Source organism: Oryzias latipes, chromosome 2, assembly GCF_053564925.1.
Source record: "Oryzias latipes strain Hd-rR chromosome 2, Olatipes_Hd-rR_3.1".
Lineage (NCBI taxonomy): Eukaryota > Metazoa > Chordata > Actinopteri > Beloniformes > Adrianichthyidae > Oryzias > Oryzias latipes.
Window position 1 is genome coordinate 32,429,864 of NC_136238.1, and position 19,831 is coordinate 32,449,694.

A 19,831-nucleotide genomic window follows, 5' to 3' on the forward strand; every position below is an offset into this window, starting at 1 on the left:
ATGCCAAAATTCACGAGAAAGAAAATCCAAAAATGGTTAGTGAATTTTGCTTCTCCTTTACTGATTTGTGTTTTAAAAAGTAAACTTAAAAAAAAAATTCAACACAGATTCAAAATTGGGAGCATATCCTCTCTTATCATCCTGAAATATCAATAAGTCCAAGTTCAGTCCAGATTTACAGACAATCATCTTCATCCATACTGAGGGTCTGAGCTGTTCGGGAGGAAGTGCTGCCAAGTGTCCAGCAGTAAGAAGACAAGAAAAGCCGTGTTCAGAAGAACCATTGATGGAGGTTACAGAACTGTTGAACTGAAGTCTTTTGGGTTTAATAGTTATAATTCAACAATGTTAACTGAACTGTGTTAATAGGGACGTTTAAATTAGAAAACAGCAGATATAGAAGACTAATTAAACAGAAATGTATTACTGATTTGTTTACTTATTGATTATTTTATTTACGTATTTTATTTGAATTAGAGTTTTATGAGTACATTGTGTACAGAAAACAGTTAATAGTACAGTACATGATCTATACAAATGTATTGGCTCAGACACACACAAGTTGCGTATGCGTTGAAGTTGCGGTCCTCCCTCAGCTAGACCCCGCCTTCAGTGGCTCTCAGGTAAATTGAGTTTGAGACCCCGAGCTACATAAAGCATTAACCAACATGCCAAGTAAAAAAGCCCCAGGACCAGACGGCTTCACAGCAGAATTTTATAGAGTTTTTTAGCTCCCATTTTTCTCAGAATGACAATTAAAATCAAGGGAAACAATTATCTACCTCCAAATATGAACTCTGCCAATATTATCTTACTTCTGTAACCTGGGAAAGATCCCACATCACCATCCAGCTATAGACCCATATCGCTGATTAATGCAGATCTTAAAATGATCTGCAAAGCTTTGGCAGGAAGGCTGGAGAAGGTTGTTCCTTCTCTAATACATCCTGACCAAACAGGTTTTATAAAGGGTAGACATTCATCTACCAACATGCGCAGATTAATCAACCTCATAGATTATACAACTATCAACAACCGAGAAGCAACCATTGTGTCACTGGATGCAGAAAAGGCATTTGATGGAGTCAACTGGAAATTTTTAATAGCCACCCTGAACAAATTTGGCTTTGGAAAATCGTTTGTTAACTGGATAAAAATATTATATGCCTCTCCTAACGCTTGTGTCAGAACAAATGATCAAACATCTCCAAGCTCAAACTTACAAAGAGGAACCAGACAAGGCTGTCCACTATCTCCGTCTTTATTTGCACTATTTATTGAACCTCTAGCTCAGGGGTGGCGAACACGCGGCTCTCAAGCCACATGCGGCTCTTGGCCAATGAGCGTGCGGCTCTTTGCGTCTTATCATATTTTCTACATACTATGGCTTATTTCATAATTTTCCCTCAAAAACCACACTCAAACCATCAGAGGGTATTAAAAATAAATAATAATAAAAGTAATTGGCAGTGTGTGTGTTTTGCTCCTGACACATATGTGACCACCAATCATTTGCGCGTGTTACACCCAATGCCGGAAAAAATAACTAGACATTTGATGTGCATGCAGACTGTTACCCTCATGGTCAAAATGGTGAAATTCAGAGTATAAAGATAAACACAAGACGTTTCTGGAAGAACGGCAAGATTCTTACTTTTTTACTAAACAGCAAGTCGCGACGTTTATTATTAATATGAGCTTTTGGAAGCAGTAAAATAGTTCATGGCAGAAAAGAACAAAACGTATCCTGGAGAAAATGAAAAACTCTTCCTGATCTGACACATTGTCTCCTTTATTAACAAGTTGAAGCGTTTCAAAGTGCACATCCAAAACGGCCATCATTCCACTTTCCTTCTTTGTGGAGCTCACAGCTGAAAGCTGCAATCCAAACGAATAAAGCGCAGAACGTGACGCTGCTTGCGCAACTGGACGGAAACGACCGCAGATCACTTTTCTCATGGATCCTTTAATGCAGAGACTGACTGATGAGATCCCCGCTTGTCACTGATGAGGCAGCGAGCGAACTGGAGATGATTGAGCTGAAATCTATTTGAAAGAATGCCCTGTTACGTTTTGGAGAACGGAAAAAATCCTTGTGTGTAAAAGAGCTGCTCTCAATCTGCTGTCAATGTTCTCCTCACTATTTGTCTGCCAGTCCCTGTTTATTACCTTGAAACACGTGAAATCAAGCCATCGGTCCGTTCTGAAACTCACGTAAAGGAACTGATCAGAGAAGATACAACTGCCCTGGGGGTTAGCCCTGCCTTTAGCCCATAAGGATCATGGGAAGTGGGGAATCTTAATTGTAAAACCGTGAGCCAGGGAGCTGTGAGCAGAAGTGAGGTTCATGCTGTTTGGCTGTTTGTGTGTATGTTCAAGTTAATGTGCACTTAATGTGGACGGGGGGCAAGAATAACGCAGCCAATTCAATGGTAACGTAGTTAGTTTGCTTAATACGTTGAAGAACGAACTGATACATTGCAATGCATTAACGTTTCATAAATTATTTGCTTTTTATGCAAAAAGTCAGTCATTCAATTTTAGATAAAAAAAACTATAAAAGCAAGATATTTTAATGAAGGTAAAAATTAATTTAAGCTGCACACAACTAAAATGTAATGTATTTAATGTGTTTATTGGTTGAATAATGTAAAGCATTCAACCCTTTGTTTTCCTCTTATGCTATGTTCCGCCGTTTTTCGGCACTTAACTCCTACAATTTTCAACCTATTTTAACCATTCAAATTTTAAAATGTTCAGCTCTTGTAACGTTTTTCTGCTATGACTTTTGGGTTTTCAAATCCTTCAACTTTTTAAGATATTCCAGGTTTTCCGGGAATTTCTGCCCTATTAAAATACATAGGGAAGTTATGGTGCATGAGGTACCCGGTTCAAGACCCCGTTCGGACACTTCAAATTTTTCAACCATTGAACTATTAAAATGTTCAACTATTTCATCTTATTTCTTTTATGACTTTTGGCCCTTCAAATCCTTCAATTTTTCAAGATATTCCAGGATATTCCGGGATATTCCAAGATTTTTGCTTCATTTAAATACATGGAGAATCCTTGAAAACCGTTGTTTCTTTCAACCATTATAACTTCAACATGCTTTTGGCTAGAGACACCGTTCAGACAGTGAAATGCTCACAAGGCTTTGGACTTCACCATACGTTTTGAAATTATTATGGGATGGCAACACCAACTACGGTTTGGCGGCCATTTTGTGTCTAAATGTGAGGTGATTTTAAACTTCAGTTTTTACCTATTTTAACCATTCTACTATTACAATTAGAGCTGTGACGGTGTCGGGTTTTTCATCACCGCGGTGATGAACCACCAGGGGGCGCGGTGTTGCGGTCAACCGCACCCCCCCCCCCCCCCCCCCAAAAAAAAAAATCCCCCGGCGGCCGCATCAGAAATAAATACAATTACAACGTAGTATTTTTTCTTATAAAATAACAGTGACAACTAACTACTACCTAACTAATGAACTAACTATATATAAAGCCCATATAGGTGTTGTGGATTGACTGTGACTGTGTGGGTCAGCGCTGCATGTAGGAGGAAGGTGCGCACATGTGTGTTGGGGGTGCGTGTTAATCCCTCTGCAGCGGACCGTTCTCTAGCTGCACGCGAACCTTCACCTGTGCTCTTTGGTACACACATCTTCTCAGAATATCAAATATTGCCCAGTAATAAACAGACTGCAGACACTTTGTCACTTTTCCGGTAGCCATGAAGCTCCGCCTTTGTTTATACAGACACGTAACGTTACGCTGCAAAAAATAGTTCCCAAACAAAACATGTAGTGATATTCATGGACAGTGCGCGTTCATGTTTGGAGTGAGGGTGAACCCTAATAACCCCCCCCCCTCCCTACACACACAAAATCCTCCGGCGGGCGGCCGTGTCGCGTGCCCTCAAGAACGCACGCAGCTTGAAACGGAAATGAATACAATGTAAATTAACAATTAGAACGCAGTAAATTTGTCATATTTCCTTGCGAGACGAAAACTTCTGTTGTAGAATGAGTTTGTGTCCTTCTGAAAGCGCGCTCCTGTGTGTAAAGGGAGCCGCGTGGCACGTGCAGCGCGGAGGCACTGAGAGTGCGCGCCTATGAGAGAGAGCGGTGGGGGAGAAGGAGAAAGAAAGAAGGAGAAGAAAGAAGGAAAGTCTGAACACAGGACTAGCAGAAAAAGACAATTATCAGGAAAGATGAATGTGTTTAATGTGTTTATTATAGCTCCATTCACGCGCCATATGCAAAACTTAACAAAAAAAAAAAAAAAAACGTGCGGTGATGCGGTGATGGGGTCATCACCGCGGTGATGCGGTGATGCGGTTATCGTCACAGCCCTAATTACAATGTTCAACTCTTTTAGCTTATTCCTTTCAGCTATGAGCTTTGGCTCTCCAAATCCTTGAACCTTTCAAGATATTCCAGGATATTCCAGGATTTTCCTAGATTTTTGCTCCATTTAAATGCATGGAGAATCCTTGAAACCTTTGTTTCTTTTAACCATTACAACTTCAACATACTTGTAGCTAGAGACACCGTTCAAACATTAAAATGATCACAAGGCTTTGGACTTCAACATAACTTTTAAAATTATTATGGGATGTCGACACAACCTACTGTTTGGTGGCCTTTTTATGACAAAATCTGGAGCGAATATTGCAATAAACTTCATCCATGGATGGAACTGAACATTTTGTTCGTCATCCCCAGGCATCCCCAGGCAACCCAAACATAAAATGGTTGCTATGGAGATAAAATCAAGAGAAAAGCCGCCAATTTGAAAAAAAGTGGATTTTCTATCCACTTAGAATAGGTAGCTTTTACCAATATGATACTCTCAAGCAATGTGTTTTTTTGAGTCAGTTGATGATGCTGATTCCAATGCTAGCACCTTTAGCCATTTTAGCAACATCTTCTAATTTTCAACAGTTCAGCCATTTTTTCAACAATTTCAGCTTTAATGCTTAACTCCTTCTACAAATTTTGACCTATTTTAGCCATTCTACTATTACAATGTTCAACTTTTTCAGCTTATTCCTGCTATTACTTTTTTCCCAAATCTTTGAACTTTTAAAGATATTCCAGGATTTCTGCTTCATTAAAATACATAGGAAATCTTACTTCTTACTTCTTACTCTTACTTCTTTACAGTTTTTTACCCACTTTGACCATTCTACTTTTAAAATGTTGAGCTCTTTCAGCTCTGTTCAGCCATTTCTTTATCAAATTCAGCTTTCATTCAGCAATACAGCATTCAACCCTGCATTTTCTTCTGGAAATGCTGCTCCTTCTAGTTGTGAATATGAATCACTTAGACACCAGAAGGATGCTCTGTCCAGATGTTTGTGTATTTGTTGGTGTAAGGGTCATTGATCCTTGGTCAAGATCATTGGTCAAGATGAATGTTGAGATACAAACAATCACCAGTTAAATACTGTTGGATGAATAGTGAAATGTTCAGTTTTTATCATCATAAATCAGACCTCAGAGAAGGCAGTGGCTCACCAGCACCAACCTCACCGCCCGTCACTGAATAGTGACTGAATGTGTCAGAGAGAGGCAGAGAAAAGAGTGAGATAGAGAGAGACAGAGTGTGTGTGTGTGTGTGTATGTGTATGAGAGAGAGGTGCCTGTGTGTGTGGAGGGGGTATCTGACCTCCAGGGTAGTCTCTGTGTTAACTCTGGCTAAGCTGCATTTGATGTGTGTAATAATAAGTCATTTTTGAAGACCGAAGACAATAAACCTACAGGAGCCATGCTAAAGCTAACAGGCTAATGACCGACCGGTAAAGAATCAAAGATGGGCGGGGCTTTTTTCGTCACCTGTGTGAAAGCAAAGTCTAAGAGGCCTTTCAATTGGCTGAAAGCGAGCACGCCTGTTTTGCTGATGAGTTTGATTGACAGATTCATTAGCCAATGGTGACATTAGTTAACCTGCACATCTTGGATTCCTTTCAGAATCCAAGATGGGCAGGTTGGCGTGTTAGCTTTAGCATGGCTGGCTTGTGCAACTTTCTAGTGGACTTTGAAGCAAGGCAACCGTGGTTGAATGCAGTTGGCATTGAATGCAGAGAACTGTCTCCTGGTGATGGGATTTGCAATGAATGTTTCACTCAGGATAGATGCTAACACTTTATCCTTATTAGCTATGATGCTAGTCATCCAACACCAGTATATATGTTTTTAATTTTTTTTATCTGTCTGAATTAAATTATTATATATATTTTACAGAATGATTTGTGTATGTTTAGTCTGTTTTAATGTTATAAAGTTATTTTTACAATCTTTATGCTTTGTGGTTGTTTTTGGTAAAAACTGTCCTCACTTTAGTTGAAGTGCTGCAAAACAATTAATAAACTATTAACAAAGTTAAATAATACATTTGTAAAGCTTATAAGCAGTTTAGAAATATGGATTTAGAAGACAATGGTCTGATTTTAGATGTTAATAAATCTTATTAACATTTTCAGGTATTTGCAAGACATCTATAATGCTAATAAATATCTTACTAGCATCTGACACATTAATAAAGCCTATTAATTTTTTAAGTTAGTTAATAAAACTTATTAAGCTTATGAACACTAAGGCTTTTGTGAGAACCAGATATTGATAAATCATGTAATAAGAATGATTACGGCAGAACAGGGGTGGGATTACATAAGTTCGCTTCCTTCCATTTCATTTCAAGCAATATTTGATTTAATATCTAATTAACCTAAGTTTAATACGTCTTTGAGTGAATGAATGAATGTTGATTGTAAAGTTTTGTGCATTATTCTTGCCTTGATTGCTTGAAATAAACCATTTCAGAATCAAAAATAAAAAAATCAAAGATGACACTGCAGACCAAACATCCTGATAACCTGAAAGACCTGAATGCAGAGCAGAAGATCCAGAAAGCAGAAGAGTCAGAGAAGAATTGGACACTTCAGCAGACGCTTTGCAGCCGTGCACAATCCCAAGAGGTGTTGGACGTCTGATGTCCAGACAAAAAGCAGATGCTGCAAACAGAAGCCTGAGGACAAAGACGCTTCTGCTGGAGTTTGGGAGATGGCCGCTGGTTCAAGAACACAGTAGATGAAAGAAGCAAAGACTGGATTGCAAACTCTCTGACATCTTCATCCAGGGAGTGGACAATTTTCACCCTACAAAAGAAAGGACTAGTGGGAAGGATGAGTTGACAGCAGATCACTGCATTATCCCCCAGGGAGCACTATGTGGCAAAGTCCTAAAGATGGACAATAGAATGATTTCTGAAACACAAACTGTAAACTTGATCTGAGCTAAAGGTTTAAATTTCAGTCCTTCATGCAGGAGACAGATTACAAATTCAATAACATTCCTGATCTCACACAGATAGGTTGTAGAGATGTGATGTTTAGAAACATGTTACGGCTGTGGCCGTATATTGTTTTGTATAGTTCTATTTGTTCTGTGTTTTGTGTATTTGATTTGAATCAGAGTCGGACTTCTGTGGTTTTTGTGGATCTTTTGTTTGTATGTCTGTGTGATCATTTTCAGGTGTGCTGGAAAGGGTTTGGCCTCCAATTGGACCAGAGCTGGTGGAGGCAGCCTTAAAAGCACCACATGAACCTCCAGACCATGAGAAGGGAGCCTTGCAGCAACCGTCTTCCATTGCAGCTTGGCCCTCGTCTTCATTTTGTTTTTGACTTCACCACCGAGTTGACGGTCGCATTACTCGAGGGGTGCGCGTCCTGAGTGGATGGTCGCATGCTTTGAGGGGCGCGCGTCCTGAGTTTGTGTGATACGATGTATGGTCTTTTTAAGTTTGTGTTGTGCGTTAGCTTTGTGTGGTGCATCTTGTGTGGTGTCCTGCGCTTGTGTGATTCGTCTTGTGAGTCCATCTTGAGTTTGTGTGGTGTGCTGTGAGAGTTACCACTTTGTATACGTGCTCCTTCTTGGGATAAATGCTTCTTTGGTAAAAAAGTTTTATCTTGGGTAGGGGTACCCATGGATACAGAGGGGGCGTAACAAACAAATCAATCTTTTGATCGGAACATTTGCATGAGCAATGGGTATCGAGTCATGATTGGCTAGAAATCGTTTTTAGTTCTTTTTTCTTCTCTACTTGAGTTTCATTCTCTCACATAAATGCTCAGACAAGCTCCTCTTTCTCATTTTAGATGCAAAGATCACATGAGTTGTGTGCACCCGATATACGTGGGTACCTCTGTGGTAAAAAAAAAAAGGAGCTTCAGAGTCACAGAGAGTCCAGTTGGCAGCAGCACATGATAAGGTAGGAGTGGGGGGTGATCAGTTGTCATTCTGCAGTTATATCATCAGTCAGTCATCTGTCCTTCTCATATTGATCTGAACACAACTGAAACATGGAGTCTGACCTCAGAGTCTGCAGACTGCAGTCTGGACTCTCCAGAAAACCACACAGATGAAGAACTCCTGAATCTTGCAGGTCATTCCAGCTCAGGTCCAGTTCTATGAGATTAGACGGGTTTTTCTTCAGAGCTGAGCCCAGAGCTTCACAGCTGATCTCTGACAAACTGCAGCAGATTAACCTGCAATCAGACAGAAAAGTGTGTTCAGGAGCAGTCATGCAGCTGGAGGTCCAGGAACTTGGTTCATTTAGTCAGATGGGACCCGCCCTGATGACAAACTGAGTGGTCTGGTGTGTAAAACTGTGACGACCTGTAAATGAAGTTGCATTATGCCTTTGGAGGGAAGCCAATTTTGAATTGAAGAATTTTCCAACAGCAAAGCCACATTAGACAAAACCCTGCTAGGAAACTTTAGCATTGAAAATTCTCATTTGTATTAAAGAGAAAAAAACTCTGTCGTAAGATTGAAAAAAAAAACTGGGATTACCAGCTTGGCCCTGAAGATTTATCAGAACCATTTTAATGTGAAAAATATATTTAAAAAACATCAAATGCGAGCTTTGTTGCCTGTGTTTCTTTCCATCCGTCAGTTTTGTTGTTCCGCCCTTAGTTAGTTCTTCCTGTTATGTTTTTTTTTTATTTTATTTTTTTATGTTTGCTTCATTTCTTGTACCATGAGCAAGGGAAGGGGAAAGGGTGATGACCCATGTGCGATGTTCAACGTTATGTGTGTGTGGGCTTTATGCCGGAAAGAGGATGGCTGCTGCTCTTTCTACCTCTCCCTCTCATTGGGGGGTTTGCGGTATGTGTTGCACAGACAGTTGTCGAGACCAGCCAGTTGATGGACAGCTCCGCTATTGCTTCCCAAATCAGAGTGATGTACCAGCTGGGTAATTACATTATTTGAAGGAGGTAATAGCTCAATAGTGAAGGGTTTGTCTTTGAGATCCGAAATTGTGGATCGGATCTCGGAGTTAAACACATATTTCCAAAAAATAATTAAATATACACCAATATTGTATTTTAATAAATTAAAAATTTGCATGATCTCGCGGGCCACATAAAATGACATGGCGGGCAACATTATGCCCATGGGCCTTGAGTTTGACACATGAGATCTAAGGGTTTCAGCTGGTTCTGCTGGTAGTCTAAGGGTTTCAGCTGGTTCTGCTGGTAGTCTAAGGGTTTCAGCTGGTTTTGCTGGTAGTCTAAGGATTCCAGCTGGTTCTGCTGGTAGTCTAAGGGTTTCAGCTGTTTCCGCTGGTAGTCTAAGGATTTCAGCTGGTTCTGCTGGTAGTCTAAGGGTTTCAGCTGTTTCCGCTGGTAGTCTAAGGATTCCAGCTGGTTCTGCTGGTAGTCTAAGGGTTTCAGCTGTTTCCGCTGGTAGTCTAAGGATTTCAGCTGGTTCTGCTGGTAGTCTAAGGGTTTCAGCTGGTTTTGCTGGTAGTCTAAGGATTCCAGCTGGTTCTGCTGGTAGTCTAAGGGTTTCAGCTGGTTCTGCTGGTAGTCTAAGGGTTTCAGCTGGTTTTGCTGGTAGTCTAAGGGTTCCAGCTGGTTCTGCTGGTAGTCTAAGGGTTTCAGCTGGTTTTGCTGGTAGTCTAAGGGTTTCAGCTGGTTTTGCTCGTAGTCTAAGGGTTCCAGCTGGTTCTGCTGGTAGTCTAAGGGTTTCAGCTGGTTCTGTTGGTAGTCTAAGGGTTTCAGCTGGTTCTGCTGATAGTCTAAGGGTTTCAGCTGGTTTTGCTGGTTGTCTAAGGGTTTCAGCTGGTTCTGCTGGTAGTTTAAGGATTTCAGCTGGTTCTGCTGGTTGTCTAAGGGTTTCAGCTGGTTCTGCTGGTAGTTTAAGGATTTCAGCTGGTTCTGCTGGTAGTCTAAGGGTTTCAGCTGGTTTTGCTGGTAGTCTAAGGATTCCAGCTGGTTCTGCTGGTAGTCTAAGGGTTTCAGCTGTTTCCGCTGGTAGTCTAAGGGTTTCAGCTGGTTCTGCTGGTAGTCTAAGGATTTCAGCTGGTTCTGCTGGTAGTCTTAGGGTTTCAGCTGGTTTTGCTGGTAGTCTAAGGATTCCAGCTGGTTCTGCTGGTAGTCTAAGGGTTTCAGCTGGTTCTGCTGGTAGTCTAAGGGTTTCAGCTGGTTTTGCTGGTAGTCTAAGGGTTCCAGCTGGTTCTGCTGGTAGTCTAAGGGTTTCAGCTGGTTTTACTGGTAGTCTAAGGGTTTCAGCTGGTTTTGCTGGTAGTCTAAGGGTTCCAGCTGGTTCTGCTGGTAGTCTAAGGGTTTCAGCTGGTTCTGTTGGTAGTCTAAGGGTTTCAGCTGGTTCTGCTGGTAGTCTAAGGGTTTCAGCTGGTTTTGCTGGTAGTCTAAGGGTTTCAGCTGGTTCTGCTGGTAGTCTAAGGGTTTCAGCTGGTTTTGCTGGTAGTCTAAGGATTCCAGCTGGTTCTGCTGGTAGTCTAAGGGTTTCAGCTGTTTCCGCTGGTAGTCTAAGGATTTCAGCTGGTTCTGCTGGTAGTCTAAGGGTTTCAGCTGTTTCCGCTGGTAGTCTAAGGATTCCAGCTGGTTCTGCTGGTAGTCTAAGGGTTTCAGCTGGTTTCCGCTGGTAGTCTAAGGATTTCAGCTGGTTCTGCTGGTAGTCTAAGGGTTTCAGCTGGTTTTGCTGGTAGTCTAAGGATTCCAGCTGGTTCTGCTGGTAGTCTAAGGGTTTCAGCTGGTTCTGCTGGTAGTCTAAGGGTTTCAGCTGGTTTTGCTGGTAGTCTAAGGGTTCCAGCTGGTTCTGCTGGTAGTCTAAGGGTTTCAGCTGGTTTTGCTGGTAGTCTAAGGGTTCCAGCTGGTTCTGCTGGTAGTCTAAGGGTTTCAGCTGGTTCTGTTGGTAGTCTAAGGGTTTCAGCTGGTTCTGCTGATAGTCTAAGGGTTTCAGCTGGTTTTGCTGGTTGTCTAAGGGTTTCAGCTGGTTCTGCTGGTAGTTTAAGGATTTCAGCTGGTTCTGCTGGTAGTCTAAGGGTTTCAGCTGGTTCTGCTGGTAGTTTAAGGATTTCAGCTGGTTCTGCTGGTAGTCTAAGGGTTTCAGCTGGTTTTGCTGGTAGTCTAAGGATTCCAGCTGGTTCTGCTGGTAGTCTAAGGGTTTCAGCTGTTTCCGCTGGTAGTCTAAGGGTTTCAGCTGGTTCTGCTGGTAGTCTAAGGATTTCAGCTGGTTCTGCTGGTAGTCTTAGGGTTTCAGCTGGTTTTGCTGGTAGTCTAAGGATTCCAGCTGGTTCTGCTGGTAGTCTAAGGGTTTCAGCTGGTTCTGCTGGTAGTCTAAGGGTTTCAGCTGGTTTTGCTGGTAGTCTAAGGGTTCCAGCTGGTTCTGCTGGTAGTCTAAGGGTTTCAGCTGGTTTTACTGGTAGTCTAAGGGTTTCAGCTGGTTTTGCTGGTAGTCTAAGGGTTCCAGCTGGTTCTGCTGGTAGTCTAAGGGTTTCAGCTGGTTCTGTTGGTAGTCTAAGGGTTTCAGCTGGTTCTGCTGGTAGTCTAAGGGTTTCAGCTGGTTTTGCTGGTATTCTAAAGGTTTCAGCTGGTTCTGCTGGTAGTCTAAGGGTTTCAGCTGGTTCTGCTGGTAGTCTGAGGGTCTCAGCTGGTTCTGATGGTAGTCTAAGGGTTTCAGCTGGTTTTGCTGGTAGTCTAAGGATTCCAGCTGGTTCTGCTGGTAGTCTAAGGGTTTCAGCTTGTTATGCTGGTAGTCTAAGGGTTTCAGCTGGTTCTGCTGGTAGTTTAAGGATTTCAGCTGGTTTTGCTGTTGGTTTAAGGGTTTCATCTGGTTCTTCTGGTAGTCTAAGGGTTCCAGCTGGTTCAGCAGGTAGTCTAAGGTTTTCAGCTGATTCTGCTGGTAGTCTAAGGGTTTCAGCTGGTTCTGCTGGTAGTCTAAGGGTTTCAGCTGGTTCTGCTGGTAGTCTAAGGGTTTCAGCTGGTTTTGCTGGTAGTCTAAAGGTTTCAGCTGGTTGTGCTGGCAGTCTCAGGGTCTCAGCTGGTTCTGCTGGTAGTTTAAGGATTCCAGCTGGTTCTGCTGGTAGTCTAAGGGTTTCAGCTTGTTATGCTGGTAGTCTAAGGGTTTCAGCTGGTTCTGCTGGTAGTTTAAGGATTTCAGCTGGTTTTGCTGTTGGTTTAAGGGTTTCATCTGGTTCTTCTGGTAGTCTAAGGGTTCCAGCTGGTTCAGCAGGTAGTGTAAGGTTTTCAGCTGATTCTGCTGGTAGTCTAAGGGTTTCAGCTGGTTCTGCTGGTAGTCTAAGGATTTCTACTGATTCAGTTCTTGAGCTTCTATAAAACCTGTGTGTCTTTGCACATATACAGGTCCAAGTTAGTTACTAGTCACCAGTCATCTCATAGTTGATGTGTCATTACGTAAATGAATATGTAGTGTGATTGCAGAGAGTACAATTTAGCGATTTCCACTGTGTCTGCTGCTCCCAGAGTCCCAGAAATCTTTTAGGGTTTTCTTCAGTTGATTTGCTTATCTAACCGTATTCCTTAGGCTAGGTAACTCCGCCCCCAGTCTTGAACATACACTACCTGCAGAGGTTCTTCACTCTAACCCAGTATAGATTTAGTATCTGTTTAACCACCAGGACTGAGAACCAGAATTGAACCTAAAGTCTATGTGAAATGAAAGACCTGGTTCTGATCCAAACTCGGTTCTGAATGATTACTAGAACTAGGTCTGTGGGAAAGACCTGTCAGTCTGCTGCGGTTTTATCTCCTCATATCTCTTCATAAGGAGCTGCTGCTCTGTGGGTTCAGAAATCTGCTTCAACTGTTTGTCCATTTTAAATCTGCTTTTCTTTGTTTGTTTGATTGTTCATGTTTCTTTTTTTCAAAGAACACAGGACATGAACCCCACCACCACCACCACCACCACCACCATATCAACACCTGGATCAACTTAGGTTTCTGTTTATTTTAGTGTCTATGAAGACTGTCATTGATCCAGGTTGATTCCATCATAGTAGTAGGTTTAGGGGCTGTCATCTGGACTTAGTTTTTAAAGTTAGAAGACATTTCACCTCTTATCCAAGAGGCTTTGTCAATTCTTGAATTGTTGAATTGACAAAACCTCTTGGATAAGAGGTGAAATGTCTTCTAACTTTAAAAAATAAGTCCAGATGACAGCCCCTAAACGTACTACTACAGTGTGATGTTAAGTTTGGTGCAAACATTTGTAACCATCAGATAAAGAAAAACCAGGACTTTTAACTCAAGCAGAATGTTTTTTTCTTTTTACTTCTATGCAACAGTCCTCTGCTTTTTCCTCTGCACTGATGTCTATCTGACACTTTCTCCTGAAACAGAGAAAAACAGACAGAACTTCTTGTAGAGAATCGAGATTTGAATTAAACCTGACCTGAGAGTCTCCAGTTTACAGTCTGGACTCTCCAGTCCAGCAGACAGCAGCTTCACTCCTGAATCCTGCAGGTTGTTGACACTCAGGTCCAGAACTCTGAGTCTGGAGGACTGAGAGCTGAGAACTGAGGACAGAGCTGCACAGCTTCTCTCTGAAAGATTACAGCCTCTCAGTCTGAAGAAAACAAAGACAGACAGCAGTTATTGAATCTTTCATGTTTCCATCAGATTCATTTGTTGACTGAAGGTGATTTTCCTGAGAGTTCTTACAGAGCTTTGTTGGAGGCTTTGATCACTGGCAGCAGCCTCAGAAGAGCCTCCTCTGAAGCAGAGTATTTCTGCAGGTCAAACTCTTCCAGATCTTCTTCTGATGACAGTAAGAAGAAGACCAGAGCAGACCACTGAGCAGGAGACAGTTGATCTGTGGAGAGACGTCCTGACCTCAGGAACTGTTGGATCTCCTCCACTAGAGAACCATCATTCAGTTCATTCAGACAGTGGAACAGGTTGATGCTTTTCTCTGCAGGCAGATCCTCACTGATCTTCTCCTTGATGAACTGGACTGTTTCCTGATTGGTCTGTGAGCTACTTCCTGTCTGAGTCAGCAGACCTCGTAGGAGATTCTGATTGGTCTGCAGTGAAAGACCCAGGAGGAAGCGGAGGAACAAGTCCAGGTGTCCGTTTGGACTCTGTAAAGCCTTCTCCACAGCACTCTGGTACAACTGGACTGGACTGATTTGTTTCAGTTTGAGAATCTTTAAGGGTTTTTTCTTCTGTTCTTCCTCCATGAAGTTGAGTACAGAGGTGATGAAGGTCAGGTGGACATGAAGAGCAGCCAGAAACTCCTGAACACTCAGATGGATGAAGCAGAAGACCTTGTCCTGGTATATGCCTCTCTCCTCTCTAAAGACCTGTGTGAACACTCCTGAGTACACTGAGGCTGCTCTGATATCGATGCCACACTCTGTCAGGTCAGATTCATAGAAGATCAGGTTTCCTTTCTGCAGCTGCTCAAAAGCCAGTTTTCCCAGAGACTCCATCATCTTCCTGCTCTCTGGACTCCAGTGAGAATCTGTCTCAGCTCCTCCATCATACTTGACCTTCTTGACCCTGGCCTGAACCACCAGGAAGTGGATGTACATCTCAGTCAGACTCTTGGGCAGCTCTCCTCTTCCTCTGCTCTTCAGCAGATCCTCCAGAACTGTAGCAGTGATCCAGCAGAAGACTGGGATGTGGCACATGATGTGGAGGCTTCTGGATCTCTGGATGTGGGAGATGATCCTGCTAGCCTGCTGTTTATCTCTGAACCTCTTCCTGAAGTACTCCTCCTTCTGTGGATCATTGAACCCTCTGACCTCTGACACCATGTCAACATATCCTGGAGGGATCTGATTGGCTGCTGCAGGTCGTGTGGTTATCCAGAGGAGAGCAGAGGGAAGCAGGTTCCCCCTGATGAGGTTTGTCAGCAGATCAGCCACTGAGGTGGACTTTCTAGGATCCTTCAGGATCCGAGTCTTGTGGAAGTCCAGAGGAAGTCGACACTCATCCAGACCATCAAAGATGAAGAGGACCTGGAAGTCTTCAAAGCTGCAGATTCCTGCTTGTTTGGTTTCAGGGAAGAAGTGATGAACAAGTTCCACCAAGCTGAACTTCTCCTCTTTCAGCACATTCAGCTCTCTGAAAGTGAATGGAAATGTGAAGTGGAGGTTCTGGTGGGCTTTGCCTTCAGCCCAGTCCAGAGTGAACTTCTGTGTTAAGACTGTTTTCCCGATGCCAGCCACTCCCTTAGTCATCACGGTTCTGATTGGTTCTGGTCTTCCAGCTGGGAGTTGGAAGAGTTCTTCTTGTCTGATGCTTGTTTCTGCTCTGTCTGCTTTCCTGGATGCTGCTTCAATCTGTCTGACCTCATGTTCTTCATTCAGCTCTCCTCTTCCTCCCTCTGTGATGAAGAGCTCTGTGTAGATCTCATTCAGAAGGGTTGGGTTTCCTGCTTTAGCCATCCCCTCAAACAAAAACTGGAACTTCTTCTTCAGACCAGATTGGACTTCATGTCGACAAACTGCAGCAGGAAATCCTGAATGAAGACAACAAACAGTAAATCAACTCTCTGCAGCCCTGAATGATGAGGGTTTGAATCCCTGTTGAGACATCAGGAAATCTTCATTTCAGCCAGCTCCTCCTGCTTCATTCTCCTCAGGAAGTTCACTGTGATCTTCATCAGTGACTCTCTGCTGCTCCTCTGCTCTTCATCTTCATCCTCCTGCTCCTCCTCATCCTCCCTGTGACTCAAAAGCTTCTGGATCTTCTTCAGCTCCTTCTTGACAAAAGTGACAATGTTGTCCTCCAGCAGCTGCAACAGAATTCCAGATGAATGAGCCAATCAGAGTGAAGTCATGGAGCCAAACATCAGCTCCATGTTGGACACACTGACAGTCCACTGGTGTCCAAAGTGCAGCATGGAGATGACTGTGGACAGAATGATGGGAAAGTAGTTGTTGTTCATGTACAGACCAGAAAGATGGAGTCCAGCTGTGTTTGATGCTGCTGGACAGACGGACCACTGGGAGTCTCTGAGCTCTGCTGGTCCAGTCTGTGGAGAATCAGCAACAATCAGATCCTACTGGACCCACTGGTGTCCTGCAGACACTCAGTAGAATCTTCTAGATCTATTCTGTGTTTGTGGAAAAGCTCCAACACTCACTGCTGCACACATGGAGATAGAAATGTCTGTGTGAAAAACATTTACATGCAGCTCACCTCTCTGCACCAGAAGATGATTTAAATTCAATAATGTGATCCTTTGACCGGTCACTCCTGAAAGAAACACAGCTGGGTTCAGATCCAGATCCAGTTCTGAGTCTCTGATGGTTCCTGATAGAATATTTACATTTTTAATGGAGACCAAAAATTATGCATCAATCTTTTACATTTTCTGTGGTCAATTATAAGATTGTCTTTGTGAAAGATTGTAATTAAAATATTCGACTAAACTGTTTCTTTTCTGATCCATTTGTTCAAATCAGAAAACATTAAAAGATGAATTTCTGTAGAGACTTCCGGTATGACGGCATAGAGGAGACACGCTCAGTCTGAAGCTCCTGCACTCGATTCATTAAAAACTCCACAAACTCGGAAAAAAAAAACCAGAAGATAAGATATGAGTGGAGGAAATACGCTGCGGAAAAGCCGAAGAACAAAAAAAGAAGTGAACGAAATGACCAAACCAGAAAATATCTTCCCTCAGGCAAGATATGGACCGACAGTTCAAAAGGCAACACAATATGCTGGAAAGTCAAAAAGCAGACCTAGCTGAAGCCCAGACATGCATCGCAACTTTGGAGGAGAGCAACATGGAGGCGAACGGTGAGCTAAAAACAACGAAGAAAACAGATGCAACTTCTTCAAGACAAAGTTACGGAATCTGAAGCCAGAGCCCGGAGAAATAACATCAGAATCTTAAGGCTACCAGAGGAAGTTGAAGGGGGTTCAGTTCCAATTTATCTGAATGAGTTGTTTAAAAAAACTTCTCATACCGGCAGACCTTGATCTTCAGATACAATGCACACACAGAACCCCCCTGATGAAACTCAAAGCAGGCAAGCGCCCGAGGCATGTAGTGGTCAATTTCCTGAGTTTTCAAAATAGAGAAATGATCCTGAAAGACCCTGGCAGAGAAAATAAGAGTGGACAACCAGCTCATCCAGTTTGACCATGACTACCCAGCAGAAATAGCACAAAAAAGGCGCTAATACTTGGACATTAAAAAAGTTCTGAAGGAGCCGGGAATCATGTTTCAAACCCCATACACCAGGCTGAAGATTCACTTAAGTTATAACAGTACGATGGAAGCGGCCCAAGAAGAGAGGGATCGATGTTAACACACCAAGCAGCGAGAGCAGCAGGTGACCGGACCGGACCCAAGCAGCAGAGGGAGGGCAGCGCGTTGGGGGGACAGCGTGGCGTGCACAGGAGAGGCTTCAGGAATACCAGAGGAAATCACCACATGGAATCTGCAAATGGAGCCGATTTAAACAAAAATGCCGAGACAGAGCTCACAGACTGAAGAGGAAGGAACGTTGGACAAAGCTAGACTTGTGTCTAGAGGCAGACCCCCATCTGGAATGAGGACATCCTGCCCACCCACCAGCAGGGACAAGAGAGGAGAGATTGATCTTCTCTCCATGTGGAAGTCACAGTTCTTTTTTATGTTCAGGTTGTACAGTTTTTCACATTTTGTTTTGAGATGGTCACTGTCTAGGTGCATGGAAATGATTGTTATAAAACAAAATCTGTAGTTTGAGTATTGCCTAGCTAAATGTGAATGGGTTAACCACACCAAAAAAGAGGGGGATAATTCTGCAAAAATTAAAAAAAGAAAATATACAATTAGCTCTATTGCAAGAAACCTAATTAAATAATCAAGAACCTGAGAAACTTAAAAAACTAGGATTCAGAAATACATATTATAGATCATACAGAAAGTTGCAAACGAGGAGTCGTTATTCTGATATTAAACAAAACTCAATTTGAGACTGACAAAGTGATAAAGGGGAAGGATGGGCAGTACATCATTGTATAAAAGGACGAATGGGAGACGCAGTTTTGACAATAGTAAATGTATACGCCCCACCTGAAAGCCATAAACAGTTTTTTAAATCCCTGTTTAGCGCAATTGCTGTAGAAGCTGAGGGGATATTAATCTGCGGAGGAGACTTCAATGTAGCCTTAAACTTTAAATAGACACAACTAGTAAATACAAACATAAAAAGACTATTGCCAAATTTGTTACATTATCCATGGAAGATTTGGGATTGATTGATGTGTGGAGAACCTTAAATCCCTGTAAGAATGATTATACACATTACTCCGCAAGTCATAAAGTGCATTCACGAATAGCTTATTTTTTCATTTCCAAATCCAATATTAGTAGAGTTGAAGAATGTAAAATTGAATGTGCAGATGTGTCTGACCACAATATTCTACACATGAAAATAAATATACCAAATAGGAAGAAACAAACAACATGGAGACTGAATGTTGGGATTTTCAATACTGAAGCAATTGTAAAGGACATAAAAACCGACATAAAACAATATATGGATGACAATGACAATGGAGCTGTAGACCCTACAGTGCTATGGGATACTCTTAAAGCAGCAATTAGAGGAAAACTAATAGCGAAAACAGCATGGTTGCGGAAAAAGAGAATTAAAAAATATGAAGACGACTTGGTAAAATTAAAAGAACTCGAACAGCAGCTCATAAATAAAAATACAAAAGAAATATATCAACAAAAACAAAATATTAAAAAACAAATCAACCACACATTAGAGGGAGAAATAGAAAAAAAGCTGATTTATTTCAAACAAAGCTATCAGGAAGTAGGGCCTAAATCAACAAAATTACTAGCCAAAAGAATTAAAAAACAACAAATGCTAAATACAATCTATTAAGTCATTGACCCCGAAAACAATAAAGTAACAAATAATAAGGAGGAAATTGAAAGAATATTCATTAACAACTATAAAAAACTATATTCCCAACCTTTTTCAGCCTGTGATCAAGATAAAAGAAACTTTCTGGAAATATGGATCTGCCATATATCGGATTAAATCAAAATAAACTACTTACAGCTGAAATTACTAAAGAGGAAATATTAAAAACCATAAGCTTTCTGAAAAACAACAAATACCCGGCAGTGACGGGTTCCCAGCTGAATGGTATAAAATATTTAAAAAAATGAGCTGACTCCAACATTACACAGATTTCTGAACTGGACCCTACAAAATAATAAAATGCCTATTTCTTGGTCCGAAGATATTATTTCAGATCTATTAAAACCAGGGAAAAACAAGCAGTCGTGCGCTAATTATAGACCTATTTCAGTAGTAAATATGGATTACAAAATCTATACATCTATAATCTGTAACAGGATAAACACATTTCTTCTTGACCTTATTGATGAAGATCAGACAGGATTCATAAAAAGTCGCCAGACACACGATAACATTAGGAGAACCTTGCATATAACTGTAAGAGCCCAAAGAGAACATAAAAGTACAGTTCTCTTAAGTATAGATGCTGAAAAAGCTTTTGACTACGT

At 41.8% G+C, this 19,831-nt stretch overlaps 2 protein-coding genes across 4 annotated transcripts in view; both read right to left on the reverse strand.

Annotated features, from left to right (window-relative positions):
- LOC101164420 (uncharacterized) overlaps positions 1-19,831 on the reverse strand; it is a 736,165-nt gene that overhangs the window by 551,984 nt on the left and 164,350 nt on the right. The window lies entirely within an intron of this gene.
- LOC144986842 (protein NLRC3-like) overlaps positions 1-19,831 on the reverse strand; it is a 52,822-nt gene that overhangs the window by 26,232 nt on the left and 6,759 nt on the right. The window contains exons 2-5 of one of the 3 annotated variants that reach the window (XM_078935240.1): positions 16,240-16,318; positions 13,999-16,078; positions 13,730-13,903; positions 8,383-8,556 (exon numbers count right to left, since the gene is read on the reverse strand). In XM_078935240.1, coding sequence (XP_078791366.1) covers positions 8,383-8,556; positions 13,730-13,903; positions 13,999-15,728 — 2,078 coding nt within the window. In that variant the 5' untranslated portion in view covers positions 15,729-16,078; positions 16,240-16,318. Of the gene's footprint in view, positions 1-8,382; positions 8,557-13,729; positions 13,904-13,998; positions 16,079-16,239; positions 16,319-19,831 lie in introns of those variants that run through there. The other 2 variants (XR_013650688.1, XM_078935245.1) reach the window with 2 other exon arrangements.